General features: G+C 46.1%; 2 protein-coding genes across 3 annotated transcripts in view; one reads left to right on the forward strand and one right to left on the reverse strand.

Annotated features, from left to right (window-relative positions):
• Window positions 1-94: 94 nt before the first annotated feature.
• RIOX1 (ribosomal oxygenase 1) lies at window positions 95-9,629 on the forward strand. Its single transcript, XM_060239214.1, has 3 exons — window positions 95-139; window positions 423-501; window positions 5,653-9,629. The coding sequence occupies exon 3, from the start codon at window positions 5,685-5,687 to the stop codon at window positions 7,452-7,454; it is 1,770 nt and encodes a 589-aa protein (XP_060095197.1). The 5' UTR covers window positions 95-139; window positions 423-501; window positions 5,653-5,684; the 3' UTR covers window positions 7,455-9,629.
• Window positions 3,141-20,251, reverse strand: part of PPP1R18 (protein phosphatase 1 regulatory subunit 18) — a 54,155-nt gene continuing 37,044 nt past the window's right edge. For both annotated transcript variants that reach the window (XM_060239213.1, XM_060239212.1), the window contains 2 exons: window positions 10,726-10,933; window positions 3,141-8,291 (listed from right to left, as the gene is read on the reverse strand). In XM_060239213.1, coding sequence (XP_060095196.1) covers window positions 8,272-8,291; window positions 10,726-10,933 — 228 coding nt within the window. In that variant the 3' untranslated portion in view covers window positions 3,141-8,271. The remainder of the gene's footprint in view (window positions 8,292-10,725; window positions 10,934-20,251) is intronic.

The raw sequence follows: 20,251 nt of genomic DNA on the forward strand, positions 1-20,251 counted from the left end.
ATTCTTCTCTCAGAGGCAAGAGAGGAGCGAGATAGGTTTACTATAGAGACGTGGACAGGCTAGAGTGTCAAGTAGCACGAGTTTCCGGCGCTAAGGGGAGATCCTTGGCTACTTTTCGCCGTGCGTGCTTGAGACGTTGGTATGGTGAAAGATCGTGCACGTTTTGTATAAAAAAATAAAAGTGGAGCGCCTGTTTGACTTTAGGTTGACAGTAGCGGAAGAACGGGTGTGTGCCACGCTATTATTTTATGGAGTCTTGATTCTTCTGCGGCACGTGTTTAATACTTTGAGCCCGCCGGCGTGGCTACGGCCATTCACTTGTAATCATCAGAACAGAGCCGGAGTTTTTCCAGCATAAAACCGTGATAGCTTAATGTGCCTCTCTTGCTGTGAGTGGCCCTAAAATGTTTGGTTTGTTTTAGCAGGATGAAGCTGACACAATCTGAACTGCTGCATGTTCACTGGGAGTAACGAGTTTTATTCAGCGGGATTTACTCTGAAGTAAGTTCGCATACGATTGTTGCTTTCCAGCAATACCTTGTATAACGACCAAAACTGCAAAGGCTGTATACCGTCTTTTGTATGTATGTAATATATGTTTGGATTTTGCTTTGCGCCAATGTGGTTACCTGCAACCTGTGTCTGGCAAATTCCTTTTCTTTAGGGATTTAGAATTTTGCCAGCTTTCCCAGGAACTTTAAAGCAGATTACTTTCCCCATTCATGCATAAGAAAAGATCTGTAAAGGGAATTTTCACAATTAAGCTAATTTTCTGTACAAAGTTAGATGCTTGCTTCAGGGTACATTAACTGAAATGGCCCCATCTGTACAAATATATTTCCTCCCATAGTGAAAAGACGAATAGAGGAAGCATTTCCCCTTCACGTCATCTCCACGGTGGCAAAAGTTTGCTGTTTGTATTTCTAGCCATTACATAATCATAAACTCCCAAAACTAAAGGCAGTAAATCCAGCACGGTGCCTCTAAAAGGAACCATTAACAAATGCTCAGCTGTTTCCTTATCAAGCTCCATACCTTTAACAGCTATTGATATGGTGCTTCTTTCCAAGCTATTTGATGGCTTGGAAAGAAGTTATTCATAAGAACATCAGAAGAGTCCTGCTGGATCAGACCAGTGGTTCATCTAGTCCAGCTTCCTGTCCCACACAGTGGCCAATCAGTTCCTCTGGACAGCCAACAACAGGGCATACAGGCTGAGGCCTTCCGCTGATGTTGCCTCCTGCCTCAGGGATTCAGAAGCTAGTAGTTATTGATAGACTTATCCTGTAGTCTATGTGCCTAATCTGTCTTTGATTACAGCTTCGATTAATTTGCCTGGGACAGACATTAGGCTGACTGTCCTGTCATTTACATGTTGATAGATTAACTATCTTATGTCTGAGTTTTAAGAGCTCCTGGGTGTGTGGTATTGGGACCTGGAGGTTTACTGGTTTTTCATTTCCCAAGAGATCTAGAATTCCATCTCTGATTACCTCAGTTTGGCTCAGTCCTTCAGACTCCCTTCCTGCAAATAGGGGCTGTGGCATGCATACATGTCCCCCACTTTCCACAGTAAACAAAGAACTCAAAAGGTTGGTGAGGCAGGACTTTTTGACTCAGTACTGGGGTCAGACTCCCTTCCTGAACAGCGACTGTGTATTCAGTGAATACAGAAGCAAAAAATTAATTGAGTATCTTCCATCTCCCTATCAACCCTTAGCAGTACCTTTAGTCTTTGGTCGTTGGTTCTAGAACTGGTTTCCGGCTCCAAATATATTTAAATGAATGTTGACTGTTTGTTTTGATCCTTTCAGCAACCTGCTTCTCAAATTCTCTTGAGTGCCTGATTATTGACTGGCATTAATTTGGCAGAACCCGTGATTCGTTTTGTTCAATTTACTGGGGCAGACTTTTTATAGCCTCTAGTTTTTATAGCATCCTCAACTTGAGTGCTTAACCCTGCAGGCCTTCTTTTAAACTTGGCAGTGCCTTTTCTTAACCTGGGAAACACTTTGTATCTGGGTGTCAGTGTGCTTTTAAATAGTTTCCGTGCATCTTCTAGGGATCTGTGACCCTCTTGTTTTTCCCTTTCAGCTTCTTTTTACTGTTCCCCTCATTTTGTAAAATTCCCTCTTTTGAAATTCATGTCCATGGAAAGTTACAGTTTTGAACTTAAGGGTAACTTTCCATGGATATGAATGCTGAACTTAATAGCATTGTGGCTGCCATTTCCAACTGATGCAGCAGCTTCTGCATCTCTCACCAGGTCTTGAGACCTGCTCAGAACCAAGTCCAAGATCACCACCCCTCTCCTTGGCTCTGTGACCAACTGTTCCATTGTGGAGTCATTAGGGCTGAAGTGGGATATGGCCTTCTGGCCCTTCTATAATTTCCCAACTCAAGAGAGATTGTTCTTCCCCCTTAGCAAAGTGCTGTAAAGACAATTAATATAAAAGCACTCCTAGGGCAACCAGTGTGGTGTAGTGGTTAAGTGTGCGGACTCATATCTGGTAGAACCGGGTTTGATTCCCCACTCCTCCACTTGCAGCTGCTGGAATGGCCTTGGGTCAGCCATAACTCTCGTAGGAGTTGTCCTTGAAAGGGCAACTTCTGTGAGAGCTCTCTCAGCCTCACCTACCTCACAGGGTGTCTGTTGTGAGGGAAGAAGGGAGATTGTAAACCACTCTGAGATTCTGATTAAAAGAGAAGGGCGGGGTATACATTTAGTCATCTTCATGAACATATGAAGCTGCCTTATACTGAATCAGACCTTTGGTCCATCAAAGTCAGTATTGTCTTCTCAGACTGGCAGTGGCTCTCCAGGGTCTCAAGCAGAGGTTTTTCACACCTATTTGCCTGGACCCTTTTTTGGAGATGCCGGGGATTGAACCTGGGACCTTCTGCTTCCCAAGCAGATGCTCTACCACTGAGCCACCGTCCCTCCCCAACTTCTTCAAAGTTCATGCATTTAGTTTCCAGCAGTGAGTATAGATGCTTCTAGGAGCTGCACAGGTGAGGTGGTGAAGGCAGTGATCTTCTGTTGTTTTTTCCCCCGCCTCCGAAATTCAAAGGTATATTGCCTCTGTTCATGGAAGTCTGTTTGACTGTTGTGACTGATACAACACAGCAGACAGGATGAATTAACGTGCAACATCATTCTGATTTATTGTTAATAATAATAATAATAATATAAAAAAACACTGATGGAAATGGCCGGACACAGCTGCTTCAGCCCTCAAACTCATGTACACCGAGCCGGGCAAGGCTCCATCCTGCTCCCGTAGAGGAAGAGATGTCTGCCATGGCCAGTCATTCACTCGCTAGCTTCTTGGGCTCTAGGCATGGCTGTTCCCGCAGTGCAAAAGAAGGGGGAAAAGATAATAAAAACTGTGCACAGGTAACAAGATAAATTAGTAAGGAAGGGAAGGGGAAGAAACACACCATTTTCTTTGTTCCTTCCCCTCTGCACTTCCTTCATCCGCTCATTCATGCTTCTCGTTCCACTTTTCCCCCACATTTTGACTAATCACTGGTGCTCCTACAGTCACAGCTCTCTGCTCTCATACATTCTTCATTCTTCTGTCCTCTCAGTCTGCATCCTCTCTCACATCCTTTCCCCCACAAGCCATTGAACACAAGTTTTCCACAAGATACGTATGTCTCGTATGTGGGGGATTCCTAAATAGGCGTTTAAGAAACACTGACATTTCCAGCATGGTTGTGTGTTTTCAGCAGAATTCAGAGAGTCACATGCAGATGGTGACAGGTGGGATGGAGGGGTGGTTGACGGGGCCCTGATTCCAGCAGCGGGATTGGGTGAAGATGTTCAAAAGAAACTGAGTATCACCTTCAGATGATAGCACCACATGATCCGGTTTTAATTGTAACCAGGTGTGTTACTCCCTACTGGCTTATCTACTCATACTCCTTCAGAACAATAATTCTGTTTTCCAAGGACAGGGCTTCAGTTATCGGTGCAGAGGAATCCGAGCTCTTTCCCCCCTTCATTGGTTTAATGAACCGTCTTGTCTGAGAGTCCTCAGAATCATGAATGTCAGTATTTTAAATTGCTCTGATTAATGTGCATTCTGACATTTTTGAAAAAAAGTTTTCTAAATTACCCTTTTCATGCCCCCTGCTTCAGAATGCCATGCTGTGAAGAGTGCTAAACACTCATTTATGACGACTGGTAGGTTTTTTTTTTAAAAGTATGTCAAAATACCAGTCCATTTTCTAACATTCAACCTGTCTCTGCTTATCATAGAATCACAGAGTTGGAAGGGGCCATATAGGCCATCTTGCCCAATCCCCTGCTCATGGCAGGATCAGCTGCTTCTTAAAGACGACCAATGAGGGGGAGTTTAGCTCCACTCAGTTCCACCCTCCCATCCATGCCCACTTGTCCACTCCTACTTGAGTTCTGAATTCTAGACAGGAGGTGGGTGGGGCAAAGACCACTTGGTTATTTACCATCTCTGCACTCAGCTGCTTCCCTTTTCTTGCTTTTGTGGTCCATGTTTGCCCAGTTCTGTGCCTTAATACTATCTGGACTTGTTTTAATAATACCAATAGTCATACGATTTGGAATTGCCTTGTTTCAGAATGGCCTTTTTAAAAGACTGTTAGGAATCCCACCATCCTTGGTGCAAATCCTCCCCCAATACTGTTGGCCACCAAAACTGCCCCCCTCCCAAAGCTAGTTCCTCCCTCCCCCCCTCCAACTCCCTTCCCACAACATGGCAGCGATTAGAAAATTTTAAAAGAACAAAAGTCCTAAAGGATAACTCCCAGATATTTGATTTTTAAGAAAGTTGATTTGGGAATTAGAATCATCCCTCAGGCCAGCGTGGGCTTTGTTTGGGTAACAGCAAGGAGAGATTAGCCCTTGGCTGGGGTTCTCCCACAACACTGGAGGCCGGCAGACAGGCTTGAGGTTTGGTGCTCCGCCTTCCTTGCTGGCTGTTTGAACATCTTCATTTCTAAGTTGCTTAGCATCAGGATAAGGAAAAAATATTTCCTTGGAGTCAGAACCATGTGGAAGCAGTCTCTTTGTATAGGTTAGGTTGGGCAACCTGTGATGTGACTCAGATCCTTGCTGTTTTAGCTTGAGAGTGGGGTTTTGGAGGTCTTTTTTTCAATGCTGGAGTTAGAACGTCCCGAAGAAGGAAACACCCGGAGCCCTAGGGAAATGGGCAAAATGGTCCAGTCTGGCATGGTCCCAGCTTTTTTTCCTGGTGTAACACTCACTGGAAGATGAAAGGAGATAAAAGTCCAATTATTGAGGGATTTAAAGGATGACATGAATCCTCCATCTTTCCCGGCGATGGAGAAGGATGAGGGAAGTTACCTGGATAAGACTCATCTGGAATGGAAAACAGAAAGAAAACAGGAACTGTCAGGGTGAAAAGGGGGAGGAAAGAAAGAATAAGGGAGCCAAACAGACCCCTGGAGTGCTCTTAGAACAAAGATTTCTAAAAGTAATTGCGTTTTTCAAGATGGGCCTCTAGATGAAGTTCCAATATAGGCTTTCAGTGGGCTTTTGAAACCCGTGGAATTCAGTAGGCTTAGAAGGGGTTAATTCTTAGGATTGCATTGCAAGGGCCTGTTTGTAAAACAGACAAACCTCTTTATTTCTAACACTTTGATACACAGGTTCTCTTGGACTCCACATCCGGACCTGAAGCATGGCGGAGCTGCTGAGAACACAGGTATCTGCTCTTTCTGCTTATCGTTCGATGATGGCACACAGAGAACCACATAAGCAGCCGCCCCGTGGCCCATCTGTTTCCTCCAGAAGCCAGAAGATTAAAAAACGGCATACCGAGAGGCGAACGTCTGGGGCTCGCCCCGTTCCTTCAGGGGCCACCAATGGGGAACAGCCCGGAGACTCCTGTCCTGACCTAGCAGCGGCAGATGCTTCAGCACCGAAGCTGGCAAAGAGACGGAGGACAAAACTGTGCTCTCGCCCTGCAGCTACCTCATCAACGGTGGGGAAAAGTTGCTCAGCTGCAGCTGTGCCACCAGTGGCTGTACAAGGAAAGGAGCAAGCTTCTGCCCAGCAGTTTCAAGCAGGCCCCTCACTCCAGTGCCTCCTTCAAGAGCTGGGGGAAGTCCAGCATAGCCGGGAGAAGGCAGCCAGGCTCTTCAAGTGGCTGATCGCCCCCGTCTCCTCTTGGAGGTTCTTTGACGAGCACTGGGAGAAGAAGCCCCTCCTCATCCAGCGGCACAACCCAGCTTATTATGAGGGCCTCTTTTCCACAGCCGAGTTTGATGCCATCCTGCGCAATCAGGACGTCCAGTTTGGCGTGAACCTGGATGTGACTAGCTATGAAGATGGGAAAAGGGAGACGCACAACCCACTGGGCCGGGCCCTGCCGGCCGTGGTGTGGGATTTCTACAGGAATGGCTGCTCCCTCCGGATGCTGAACCCCCAGGCCTTTTCTGCTACCATCTGGCACTTCCTTTCTCTCTTGCAGGAGCAGTTTGGCAGCATGGCTGGAGCCAACACTTACCTGACTCCTGCTGGGACTCAGGGCTTTGCTCCTCATTATGATGACATTGAAGCGGTCGTCGTCCAGCTGGAAGGAAAGAAGCACTGGCGGGTTTACCCCCCCAGGAACCAAGCGGAGGTGTTGCCCCAGTTTTCGAGCGCCAACTTTGCTCAGAACGAGATCGGAAAGCCAATTCTGGAAGCCGTGTTAGAGGCTGGGGACCTGCTGTATTTCCCACGTGGTTTCATCCATCAAGGGGACTGCCTCCCGGAAGCCCATTCACTCCACATAACTGTCTCTTCATTCCAGAGGAACTCCTGGGGAGACTTGTTGGAAAAACTCCTCCCAGCAGCTTTGCAGATGGCCATTGAAGAGGATGTGGAATATCGCCAGGGTCTCCCTCTAGACTATTTGGAATACACAGGAGTCCTGAACTCAGATGTGGTCGATCCTCGTAGAACTGCCTTTATGAAAAAAGTCCATGCTTTGATCACTAAGCTAATAAACTACGCACCGGTTGACGCTGCAGTGGACCAAAAAGCCAAGATTTTTTTTCATGATTGCCTCCCTCCAGTGCTGACGGAGACCGAAAGGGCACTCAGTGTCTACGGGCTTCCTGCCCGGTGGGAGAATGGAGATGTGTGTGATGTTGAGGTCCCCTTCAAGGGAAATACGCAGGTGCGGTTGCTTCGGCATGGAATCATCAGGTTGTGCAGTGAAGGAGACAAGATGCTGCTGTATTACACCACCGAAAATTCAAGGATGTATCATAAGGAGGAACCCAAGTGCTCTGAAATAGAGCCAGAATATACGGATGGCATTGAATTTTTGCTCTCTTCTTACCCAAAGTATGTCAGTGTGGAAGAGCTTCCGTGTGTCACCTTGGATGATAAGATTGCTTTAGCTACTGTTTTGTTTGAAAAGGGACTGCTGATTACGAAGACCCCCCTGTTTTCTGTGTAATACATCATGTATGGCCAAAACAAATATGCTCTGAATAAGAAAGGGGGCGGGGAGAGAAATACCCCTTTTCACCATTCTTGGTACAAATCCTTCCCCAATACTGATAGGTTGTTGGCCACCAAAATTGCCCCCCTCCTCCCAAAGCTAGTTTCTTCCTCCCCCCTCCAACTCCCACAACATGGCAGCGATTAGAAAATTTTAAAAGAACAAGAGTCCTAAAGGATAGCTCCCAGATATTTGACATAAAGAGTTGATCTGGGAGTTAGAAATGTCCTTCAGCTCAGTGTGGGCTGCATTTGGGTAACAGCAGGGAGAGATTAGCCCTTGGCTGGGGATCTACAACATTGGAAGCTGGCAAACAGGCATGAGGTTTGGTGCTGCATCTTCCTTGCTGGCTGTTTTAACATCTTCATTTCTAAGTTGCTTTAGCATCAGGATAAGGAAAAAAAGATTTCCTCAAAACCATGTGGAAGCAGTCTCTTTTGTACAGGTTAGATTGGGCAGCCTGTCATGTGACTCAGCTCCTTGCTGTTTTAGCTTGAGGGTGGGGTTTCAGAGGTCCTTTTTTCAGTGTTGAACAAAAAGATTGATGAAGGTGTGTCTTTCAAGCTTTTGCTCCCATCCCAAAGAAAGAAACACTCAGAGCCCTAGGGAAATGGGCAAAGTGGTCCAGTCTAGCATGGTCCCAGCTTCTTTCCCTGGTGTAACAGTCATTGGAAGACAAAAGGAGATAAAAATTCAGTTGAGGGTCTTGAAGGGTGACACGAATCTTTAAATATCCTCCATCTTTCCCGCTGATGGAGAAGGATGAGTGGGGCTACCGTCGACAAGACTCGTCTGGAAAGAAAGACAGAAAACATGAATTATCAGAGTAAAAAGGGGGAGGAAAGCATGAATAAGGAAGCTAATGCCGTCCCCAAGTATAAGGATTTCCAAAAGACATTGCAGTTCTCAAGATGGGCCTCTAGATGGAGCGCCAATACAGGTTTCCAATGGCCATCCTAAGCAGATTCAAAACCCATTGAATTCAGTGCATTTAGGGGGGTAATTCTTAGCGTTGCATTGCAAGGACCTGTTTGTAAATCAAATAAGGGAAACCTCTTTATTTCTAACATTTCACTATATGGCTTTGCTTCAGCTTTACAAGCACAATTCCTGCCCACCCTCAGTGCAGTTTTCCAGGGTCTGCATTTGAATTAGTGTTTTCACACCTTTTATAACCAGGGCTGTTTTGAATGCCTCATCCTTGCCTGCAGACCATATAAGATGATAACTCTAGGTAGGCATTCACGTTAGTTTGTTTAAGCAAAAATAAACAGGAGTCTATTGGCACCTTAAAAACCAACAGTATTTTACTCTACTATATGCTTTCATGGTCTGGACCCGCACTCCTTTAGATGCTATGAGTGGATTTTATGTAGGATATATAAAACAAAACATATATAAAAATGTATGCAATAAGTAGTAAATATGTGGGGGGAAAGTGTTTGATTCAGACCTCCTGACACCAAAAACTGCTGGGGAAAAGGCTAACCTAGAACTATATAATGTTGCCAACTCTGCACTCTTGGAAGGGAGAGATCATGGTGCACCAGACCAGGAATGTATATGTTCTTCTGCAATGGGAGAAGTTGGCCACTTTTTACTGCACCACCCCTTTTTTGTAATTTTTGACATGGGGCGTTTTCGCACTGACCTTAATCGGCAGCGATGCCCCTCTTCACCGTGCAGGATCTGCGTGGATTTCGCACCAATTGCCACGGAGCACCCGGAAGAGCCGCAAAGCCCCGCGGCTTTGGCGGCGCAAATGGAAACCGCCAAAAACCAGTTTCCATTTGCGCCGCAAAAGCCGCGGGACTTTGCGGCTCTTCTGGGTGCTCTGCGGCAATTGGTGCGAAATCCGCGCAGATCCTGCGCGGTGAAGAGGGGCGTTGCTGCCGCTTAAGGTCAGTGCGAAAACGCCCATGATTTCATGACTCCAGGTAGATTGAAGGAGTCATCTATTGTCTTTCTTCTGTTGGCCCACACGCCTTGGATCAAGGATTGAGTGGCCAGACTCCCTGCAGCTGCCAGAGCCTAGTATTATAATTTGTGTAACTTTTAAAAATGTATCCTTTCTTGTAATGCATTTGCTTTTTTGCTAGTCTTGGCTGGAATAAATCATTTAGTCATTCACTCTGTCACATTAGTTTTTTATGTGCAGGGAATATTTAATGTGGGGAGCATTCAAACATGTAGTCCTTCCACCTGCTACAAGACATGGTCTGGTCTGGTAATTCACGTGAGGCTTTTGCGCATCTGTTTTGCTCCCTACCAAGCATTCCTCCCTCTTTCTGGCACCCAACTGCTAACTTGTCTTGATTCAATGAGATTCCAATCGTACAGCCCTGATCAGGAGAGCCAAGGCTCGTCTGATCTCGTCAGATCTCAGAAGCTAAGTTTTTGGATGGGCAACCTCCAAGAAATACCAGGGGTGTGATGAAGAGACAGGCAATGGCAAAATTTTGAAATGTCTCATGCATTAAAAACGAGTTTAGCTCACCACCTAGTGGTCTGTAATGCTAAAAGAGCTAGAACGTTTGGTTGCCAGATGATCTTAGAATCTCCTACTACACACAATGCCATATGATGATAATAATAATCTAATAGTACAGTCTTAAGCAGAATAAAGATAGAGTCCAGTATCCCCTTTAAAACCAATGTTTTATTCAAGGTATAAGCTTTCATATGCTAATTTGCTTTTCAGCCCTGTCTACAAATTTGAATGGTTTTGAACATATGAAGCTGCCTTATACTGAATCTGACCCTTGGTCCATCAAAGTCAGTATTGTCTACTCAGACCAGCAGCGGCTCTCTAGGGTCTCAAGCTGAGGTTTTTCACACCTATTTGCCTGGACCCTTTTTTGGAGATGCCAGGGATTGAACCTGGGACCTTCTGCTTACCAAGCAGAGGCTCTACCACTGAGCCACCATCCCTCCCCCAATTTCATTGCATCTGAAGAAAGCTTATACCTTGAATAAAACTTTGTTGGTCTTAAAGGCGCCACTGAACTGTTAACTTTATTTGGTTGCTTCAGACCAACATGGCTACCCACCTGGATCAGTCTTAAGCTGAGTTATACCCTTCCAAGTCCATTAAAGCCTAGAAGGGTACAACTCTGTTCAGGACTACACCATCCATGAAAAGGCCCTAAATTTATCCTGTTATGGTTTTTCTTTGAATGGCCATGATGGCCAACAGCAGCAGCACCCAAGGCTCCCAGAACCTTACCCACAATGAGGGGTTTGGTCCTCAATAGGCCAGGGAGGCCACGATGAAGCATCAGCAGCTCCTCCTCTTCCTCCTCGTCATCCCCATGGAGGTTGCTAGGCGCCAAAGACTCTGACTCCTCAGGGGGCCCGAATTCCTCCAGCAGGGAACCCTCTGATGGGTACTGGAAGGTCCTCTCCAGCTGGTTCTCACAGAATGAAATCTTCAGCTGCAGGGGAAGAGAGAGGAGGTTAGGTCTCTAATACAGGAACAGCTACCTGCAGCATAGTCAACCCCCATATTTCTTTGGTTGTATAAGATCAGAACAATTTCACACTAGATTCTTTTCATTCCACTTGGGTCATTCTGCAATGCAGGTGGCATGTGCTGCCCAAGATCATGGTGCCATGTTTGTTTATTCATTTCCTGTCTCCTCCCCAACAAACTCAAGTTGGCTTACAACAGGTGGCCAAACTTGCTTAACATAAGAGCCACATAGAATAAATATCGGATGTTTGAGAGCTACAAGACACGAACAGCAGATGTTTAAGAGAAGGAAGGAAGGAACGAACATAGATTGGGGAGGGAGAGATGGAAAGAAAGCAACCTTAACTTTAAATTCATTTTCCATGCTGCTGGCTGGCTTGGCTTGGAGAAGTGATTTAAAGAGACAAATGCCTTCTCCAAGCTTGCTGGGTGGGGGGGGGGGGCTTTGAGAGCCACACAATAGGTGTGAAAGCTACCCCTGGCTTATAACATCCTCCTCTCGTCCTTCCATTTTTATCCCCATAATCCTGTGAGGTAGGATGTGCGTGTGCTGTCAAATCGCAGCTAATTTACAGTGACCCCTTATGGGGTTTCCAAGGCAAGAAATGCACACAGGTGGTTTGCCATTGCTTGCCTCTGCGTAGCAACCCTGGACGTCCTGGGTCGTCTCCCATCTGAGTACTAACCAGGGTTGACCCTGCTTAGCTTCCAAGATCTGACTGCTCTGGGTCACCTTAGATCAGGGTGCTTTGAGGTAGGATAGGTTGAGAGAAAGAGAATGTGACTCATCCACAGCAACCCAGCAAGCTTAATGACAGACTGAATATTTGAAGCTGAGTCTCCTAGTCTGTGGTCGCCATGGGTCAGAAGTAACTTGATGGTACTCAACTCTCTCTCCCCCCCGCCCCGGTCTGGCACTCTTCTCTAAGTTGGTGTAGCAAATCCTACTCTTTTTTTTTGTATTTGTGTGTGTGTGCATCAGGAAGTCATGTTGACCTCTGGTGACTGACCCCTACTGGGGGCTTGGAGGATACTCGGGGAAGTGGCTAAATAAATCCTACCCCCGCCTTCTGACTGGGTATTTCAAGGACATTCTCCCATCCAAGTACTTTCCAGAGTCAACTCTGCTTAGCTTCCGAGCTCTGACGAGATTGGGCTTGACTGGGCTATCCAGGCTGGGGCACAAATCCTACTTTTAAAAACATTTTTGAGCAAATTTCTAGCTCTCATGATTGCATAGATATCTGGAAAAATGCTAATGAAGACGCTTAGGGAAATAAAAGCTAAAATATGTGTTTATGCATGCTATCCCCACTAATCCTGCTTCATCAATTCATCAATAACTGGGTGTGGTTCCCACCCATTCTGAGTGGATCCTTTGCTCTTTTGACATTTATCATGTGCTCTGCAATGTAATATAGCAATGTAACATAGCATATCTTGAGAAATGGAGCCTCTTTGTAATCTCCCTTCCTGCCCCGCCTCACCCCTGCAGCTTTGTGTATGTAGCTTTGTATGCATCTCTGTCCCGATGGAATGTAAGACACCTGACAAAACGGCTTATGGCTCGTGAAAGCATATACCACAACAAATGTATTATAACCCTGGAGGTGCCATGAGATGCTTTTTGTTTTTGGCTTCCATAGACTAACAGGGCTACCCCTCTGGAATGAATAGATTGGATTCACTGAAAATGCCTTCTGCTGTTGAACTGTAGTCATGTAACAAGCTGACTGCCCTGGACATGGCCACAAGGTCCTGTTGTCATCAAAAGACAATCCAGCCAGTTCAAAAAAATTCAGATGAACATCACAGTGCAAACATCTGGATTGACACCTGCTTCAATGTGGGCTGTTATTATATGCCATTCCATAGGTGCTGGATCAGAGCAATCTGCATGGCTTGATGTGTTAGGGAAATGTGATTTGCAGTGTGAGGGCCATTAGACATGAGTGTCCTAGTCTGTATTTGAATAATTCAAAGAATTAAAATAATTTATTCATTTAGATGCTTGTATTCCATTTTTATCTCACACCAGGGACTCACAACATCTTACCGACAATGTTCTCCTCTCCTCTATTTCAGTGTTATTTTTTGTAAAAGGAACTCCTTTGCATATTAGGCCATGCCCCCTAATGTAGCCTATCCTCCAAGAGCTTACAGTAGGCCCTATAAGAAGAGCCCTGTAAACTCTTGAAGGATTGGCTACATCAAGGGGGTGTGGCCTAATATGCAAAGGAGTTCCTGCTACAAGAAAAGCCCTGCTCTATCTCTATTTTATTTCCACAATGACGACTGTGAAGTAGGTTAGATTGAAAGAGAGTGACTGGTCCAGCCAGCCAGTGACAGGTCCAGTCAGTCAGAGTGCAGAACTCTTAACTGCTACACAGTGCTGGTGAGTGATCATTGAGGAAATGATGGGACCAGATAACCCTAACTACGTATATTTTGGTGGCCAGAAGCTCCCCTGATGTCGTTCTGTTTACCACACAGGCACCATAAATGGCAGGACTGCCCTTCATTTATCAGGTTCATGGGAACATAAGCAGAGCCCTGCTGGATCAGGCCAAAGGCCCATCAAGTCCGGCATTCTGTTCACACAGTTGCCAGCCAGCTGCCTTTCAGTCCATGGACAGTAGGACTGAAAAGAAATCCCCCTGCCTGTGCTCCTCAGCAGCTGATATAAAGACCCATATGGCCTTCAAAAGATGGGAAGCTTCCTAGCAAAAGGCAAATGCTCCAGAATGTCTTAGAATAGCTGAGGGAGGAGGGAGGGCTGCATGTGCCTCAGATCCAGGAAGCCTAAAAATATGTGAGGCTGCATAGCCTTAGCCAGGTAAGCCTGTCTGTCCTGGCCTGCCGGGATACGTCCTTTCTGCTCCCACGCTGAACCCCCCACTGGCAGCACCCAGGGCGGAAGTCACAGCAGGAGATAAACCTTGGAGGAAATGAGATTACACTCCTCACCTCTACCTGCCCACAGCTCCAGTGGAAAGAGAGAGGATGACAGAAGTGTTCGCAAGGACAGGTGTCCTCCTGGCCCTGGCCCCTTGGCAAGGAACAAAAGCGCTCAGAAACAGCGCCCAAGCGAAGTGGGTAGAAGCCCCCACTGGGAGAACAAGATGATGAGGCACTGCTGCCTCTAGGGTGGAGCAGCTGTGGCCACAGCTGTTCCACAATTGCCACACACTGGAGCGTCAACAGTATGCGCAAGAAGCGCCAGGGAACCACAGAAGTGATGCAACTCCATCCTGCTCAGAGGCCGTTCAGTGCACTGTCAAGGTGGAGGGGATGGCGGTTGGGGGGCTGGAAGGGTGGGGAACAGATTGAGAGCAGTCAGGCAGCAGGGCTAGTGGAGGACCAGCCAACTCTCCCTTTGACACTTGCAGAAAAGGGGCTTGCTGCAAGACACCCATACTCATCACTGCTCTGACACGGAGCACCTGCCAAAATCCCTTCTTCGGCAGTGTGGTGTTGTGTTGAACGAAGATGGGAGAGACCCCTCTTCAAATCCCCACTCTGCCACAATCCTCACTGGGTGATTTTGGGCCAGTCATATCCAGGCCTCTTTTGAGCAGGAGTTTACAGGAGTGGAGCTCCAGAACCTCTACATTATATTGTGCTCTTTCTTAACACTCCCCCCCCCCACACAAATACTTGCTTCTGGGCTCCATTGTTCAACCCCCCTATGAGAATCTTACTGAACTCTTAAGATTTGACAAACTTTCTAACATTTCCTCCCACAAAAAAATGGGAAAATAACCAAAACATATAAAGTAGACAGATGGAAATCTTCATTGTGCCACCGTGGCTACACAGGAGAAACTAATTTAAAAAGTATGATGGGGAAAAGGTCTTATTATGACAATTGTAATTCAAGAAGCATTCTAAGGTAGATGCTGAGCTGGTATAATTTAGTACACCTGGTGATGTCAGGGGTGTGTGGCATACGCAAATGAGTTGTACAAATGAGTTGTGCTAATGAGCTCCAACACCTCTGTGTCTACAAAATGACCTCTGGTCATATCCACTTAAAGAAACAGTAGCTGGACTCTTCTGCTCCACCTTATCAGGCAGGGCTGGCCTGACATATTTGGTTGTCTTGTCCTAAGTACACAGTCCAAGGAACTTAACAGGATATTTACTCCAATGCCATGAAAAGTTTTCACTGCCTATTTCCATACACAACCCCTTTTGAAGGGACAGGGCTTTCCGCTCCCCCTCCAGGCCTTTTGGCAACCCTATCCAAGAGTGCATTCTTGATTGACCTGTTGAATATTTCTCTGCTATCTTTCTGTCCAACCTTTGAGGCAGCAAACATTAAAAGAAAATTACAACCTGAGATATCTTGCTGGAAAGGAAAATTGGAAAGATGCTTCTGAGAACCATCTGGGCTGCATTTGTTTCCTCTTCTGTTTGCAGGTACTTAGCATAATGGCCATGACTAAAGACTCGAGCCAAGGGGCAAGATCCAAAGAGCTCTTGGCCCAGGGCCTGGAGCCTGTCCCATGATCTATATATATATAGTTCTTATTTGTTTTCCTTATTTAAATTGGTTGATCTATATTTCTGCAAGACATTTTGGATACCTTTGGGGAGATGTGGCACAGAAATGTCCTCCCAAATAAATAATCTAAAACATTAAAATTCAGTAAAATATTTCTAAAATGTAAAAAGGATCTTGAAGTTCTCTGCCTGTAGCCCTTCCCATGACTCTATATATTTCATCCCTTGGGGCAGGATTTCTCCTTACTCTTTGAGGGGCTGAGCAGTTTCTCATCATTTCTTCCCACAGTTTCTGGCCTCTGAATGTTACAAGGTAGCCTGATGTGTACATTTCATGTGGCTCATGGTCTCATCAGCACCCCTGAAAACTTTGTCACCTGAACATCTTTGTGCCGTTGGATTGACATTAGAGCCAGATGGCAGTAAAGGTACTCATATGAGACTATGAGGCTCAGTCCAGGTATTGTGGTCTCATTCCTGAAACCCCGATTTCAAGGTTCAGCTTAGGATAATAAAGAGGGCGCTTCCAAACACGTGCAGAGCGTATTCCCTTTAGCAGCCTTACTTGACACACTTGAGTAAGAGTCATTGCTTCAGGAACGGAAAATATAGCTTTTGGGCAATAAACCCCAATAGTTTTAAGAAATAAGTTACAGAGGACAGTCACTAACAGGGGCATAGCCAGGATTTTAAAAGTCAGGGAGCTTTTTAAAAAGTTAGGGGGTACTCTTTTCCATCCACTGTGGGGCTTGCCGTTTCTGGGGTAGGGGCAAAATCTGGAGGCTTTGAAAGTGGCCAAGTCAAGGCAGCCAACCCTAAAACTGCACCATGCATGCAAGCAGGGGGGTTTTCTTCTACCTCCCTCTCCCCCACCCTGTCACTTTGAGCCAGCAGCTCCATCTGTCTCCCCACCCCTCAGTCATAGCGAAAAGAAAAGAAAAGAGCAGGCTGTGCCCTGGAGGCCCCCTGGAAGTCAGAGGGCAGTGCCATTTAAAGGCCCCCAGAAGCTCCATTTACCTCAGTTTCCTTTTCTGAATGATACAAGACACTACCTCATGCTGCTACCTGAAGCAAGGTGAATGCCGTGTAGTGATTAGAGCTTCAGGTTATTACTGGAAAGATTTGGATTCTTATATCCCCACACAAGTTATGGCTGCCAATAGGCCTGGAGAAAAAAAAAGTCCCATCCCTTTAACAGAGGCTTAATATTTGGAAATGAGCAGCTGAAGTTTTTTCTGGCATGGAAAGCAAATACCATTACTTGGAAAAAAACATTTCTTTAAGCCTCTATGAAAGTGACATGATGTTTTATTCTCCAGGCATCTGGCAACCCAACTCCACTATGAAGCTCATTGGATGATGGTGGGCTAGTAATTCTCTTCCAGCAAAACACATCTCTTGGAGTTGTTGTGAGGGCAGGACAGATGCACTCCGAGGCTCCTTGGAGGAAGGGAGGGTGGGATGAAAAATCTAACAGAATGGATGTACAGATCCTGAACGTCAGGTTGGCATAAGAGATAGACTTTAACATGGAAGGCATGAATGAAAGGCCATAATTCCGAGGCACAAATTCATACAGTGACCCTCTCTGAGTCAGTCTCTTTCTGTCCAATTTTAACAGCTTTTCTGACAGGGTTGTTGTGAGAGTAGGGTTGCCAATCCCCAGGTGGGGGCAGGGGATCCCCCGGTTTGGGGACCCTCCCCCCGTTTCAGGGTCGTCAGAAAGCGGGGGGAGGTGAGGGAAATGTCTGCTGGGAACTCTATTATTCCCTATGGAGATTTATTTCCATAGAAAATCATAGAGAATTGATCTGCGGGTATCTGGGGCTCTGGGGGGGGCTGTTTTTTGGGGTAGAGGCACCACATTTTCAGTATAGCATCTCGTGCCTCTCCCCAAAATACCCTCCAAGTTTCAAAAAGATTGGACCAGGGGGTCCAATTCTATGAGCCCCAAAAGAAGGTGCCCCTATCCTTCATTATTTTCTATGGAAGGAAGGAATTGAAAAGGTGTGCTGTCCCTTTAAATGTGATGGCCAGCACTCCCTTTGGAGTTCAATTATGCTTGTCACAGCCTTGATCTTGGCTCCACCCCCTGGCTCCACCCCCAAAGTCTCCTGGCTCCACCCCCAAAGTTCCCAGATATTTCTTGAATTGAATTTGGCAACCCTATGTGAGAGAGAACTGAAGGGTCTCAAAGTACTTCACTCATTGCATTTTGACAGTTGTGAGTAATTCTAATTTTTAAAAACCTGATGTGGTGAAACTCAGAATGGCTCATGAAGGCTCATATTTCTCTTTATTTTAAAGCAGGCAGGGCCTCCTTTTCTCCAGCATTCTGCCGCCATGACAGTTTTGATTATCTCCTTTGCCAGTGACTGTGTTAGACCCCAACCCCTCCCCTCCAACCTAATTTCTCCCCAGTCCCCCTACCCAGAGTTCAAAGACGTAGGGGGTCCTTGATCTTATCTTCTTCTCAGGCAGTTCCCATGGGAATTAATCCCAGCTAAATCTCAATTAACTGAGGTCTATTAATGACGAGGGTAGAAGCAGGGAAAGAGCAGGGTGTTCACATCTAGGGATTTGTTTATGGGCAAAATAGCAAAAAGGTTGCCAGCCAGTTGGGCCTACTTGTGAACCTTAAAAAAGCAGCTTGATTGGCAAAAAAAGAAGAAGAAAATTTCCATAGCCTGGAGATAACACATAGTTTCCAACTGCCTGCTGATCAAGCTGTCATTAAAGGCACAGGGAGGGCTGTGGGTTGATGCAGGCCTTACCAAACTAGGGTTGCTAGGTCCCCCTTGGCCACTAGTGGGGGATGGGGAGTAGGGTTGCCAGCTCCAGGTTGGGAGACTCCTGGACATTTGGGGATGAAGCCTGGAGAAGACAAGGATCTCAGTGGGGTATAATGTCATGGAGTTCACCCTCCCAAGGAGCTGTTTCCCCAGGGGAAACAGTTTGGAGAGGAGCTGTAATTCTGGGGGATCTCCAGGTCCCACCTGGAGGCTGGCATCCCTATCTGAAAATAGGGGTCAAATGTCTGAAGGAGGCCAGAAAGGTGTTTGGAATAGTTTGGAGAAGAAGGATAGGTGGCCTAGTATAGCCTCATCCCATCAGATCTCAGAAGCTACGCAGGGTCAGGACTTGGAAGGGAGACCACCAAAGAGCACTGTGCTGAGGAAAGGCAATGGCAAACCCCCTCTGCTTCTCGCTTCCCTTGACAGCCCCTTGCTGGGGTCACCATGAGTCAGCTCCGCCTTGACAGAACTTTACATACAAACTATGTTTGAGGAAAGAAACAGCTGGTTGAATAACAACCCTCAATGCCAATTCTTATTTCCATGCCTTGAAAAAGCTTCGCCCACTGAATCTTGCATACCACACTGCTATCAACCCCACAGGCAAAGGTGAGGCCGTTTTCTTTTAAACTTTTGGGAAAGTGGGATGGTGCACGGGACATAATCTGACCATTCTCATTATCAGGGCTCAGCCTCTCAAACATCTTACAGTGCCACTGTGCATGTACATGTGTTTCTCCTTCATTTCCCCCGTGAGAATTCTGGCACCTTTTTTTCCAGAAAAAAGTCCTGTGTTTCTCCATCTGCAGTCTGAAATGGGTGCAGTCCTACCTTATGGCTTTGTGTGTGTGAACCATGCCCTAACTCAGTCAGTGACGTTTGGTCAGTCTGTCAGTGTAATGTCTTGCAGTGAGTTGTGAGAAATAAAATGGAGGGGGTGGGGAGCAATATCACTTATATGTCTCCTGTGTTTCCTAAGGAAAGGCTGGGACATCATAGTTTATATTTTATTTATTATTTAATCAATTTGTACCCACCTTTCTCCCCAGTGGGAACCCAAAGCAACTGACATTGTTCTCTTCTCTATTTTATCCTCATAACAACCCTGTGAGGCAGGTTCTAGAAACTATTGATTAGTCTTTAAGGTCCTTGCTTGTTGGTGCTACGTTAAACTAACAGGCCTATCTGCTGGAGTTTGTACTACTGTTGTTCACACACTCTTTGTGAGGAGGGTGAGTATTTTCCCCAGTCCTGCCCTCACCCCCAGAGAATCTGGGTCTGCTTTCAGTTCATTCCCTTGTTGCTGTGCATTCCGGCATGTGTGAGAAAAGCAGATTCTGAGCCAGAGTTCTGGGCTGAGCGGAATGAGGCAACAGCTGCATGGATTCCCGACTCCCCCCCTGCTCTGCCAGGCCTTATTTAGGAGCCTGAGTGGGTGACTCAGACTTGGTGCATTCCTTAGGGAGGCAGACCTGGGGTGGGGCACAGCAGCTGTGGTGGGGAGAGAGGAAATACAAGACAGGAGGGGAGGAGGGAGGGCCAGGGAGATGTGTGGGAGAGAATGCCCACTGCTAGAAGAAAAGAGCAAAGGACAGATGTGGAAAGACAAAGATGAGAAAGCAGATTAGGAACTATTGGTGTTTGTTCAAGATGAGTAGCTGTATTAGGCTGTCTCTAGCAGTAGAAAAGAGCAAAAGTCCAGTATCACCTTAAAGACTGCCAAATTTGCTTAGTCTTTAAGGTGTTACTGGACTCTTGCTCTTTTCTATTGTGTTTTCCAGTTTTTACAGATTCCACCCATTTTTATTACAAATAAATCTATTTTTGGCTTAACCCCTCAATCCTCATTTCCAGGGTTAATGAAGATTAGCGATGATACCTTAAGTTTTTACTGCCAACAGGAAAATGTCTTGCTTGTCCCCTTAACAGAAGTTTAAGGTATGGAAATGGGCAGCTGAAGCTTTTTGTGGGCATGGAGC

Source organism: Heteronotia binoei, chromosome 5 (assembly GCF_032191835.1).
Source record: "Heteronotia binoei isolate CCM8104 ecotype False Entrance Well chromosome 5, APGP_CSIRO_Hbin_v1, whole genome shotgun sequence".
Classification (NCBI taxonomy): Eukaryota; Metazoa; Chordata; class Lepidosauria; order Squamata; family Gekkonidae; genus Heteronotia; species Heteronotia binoei.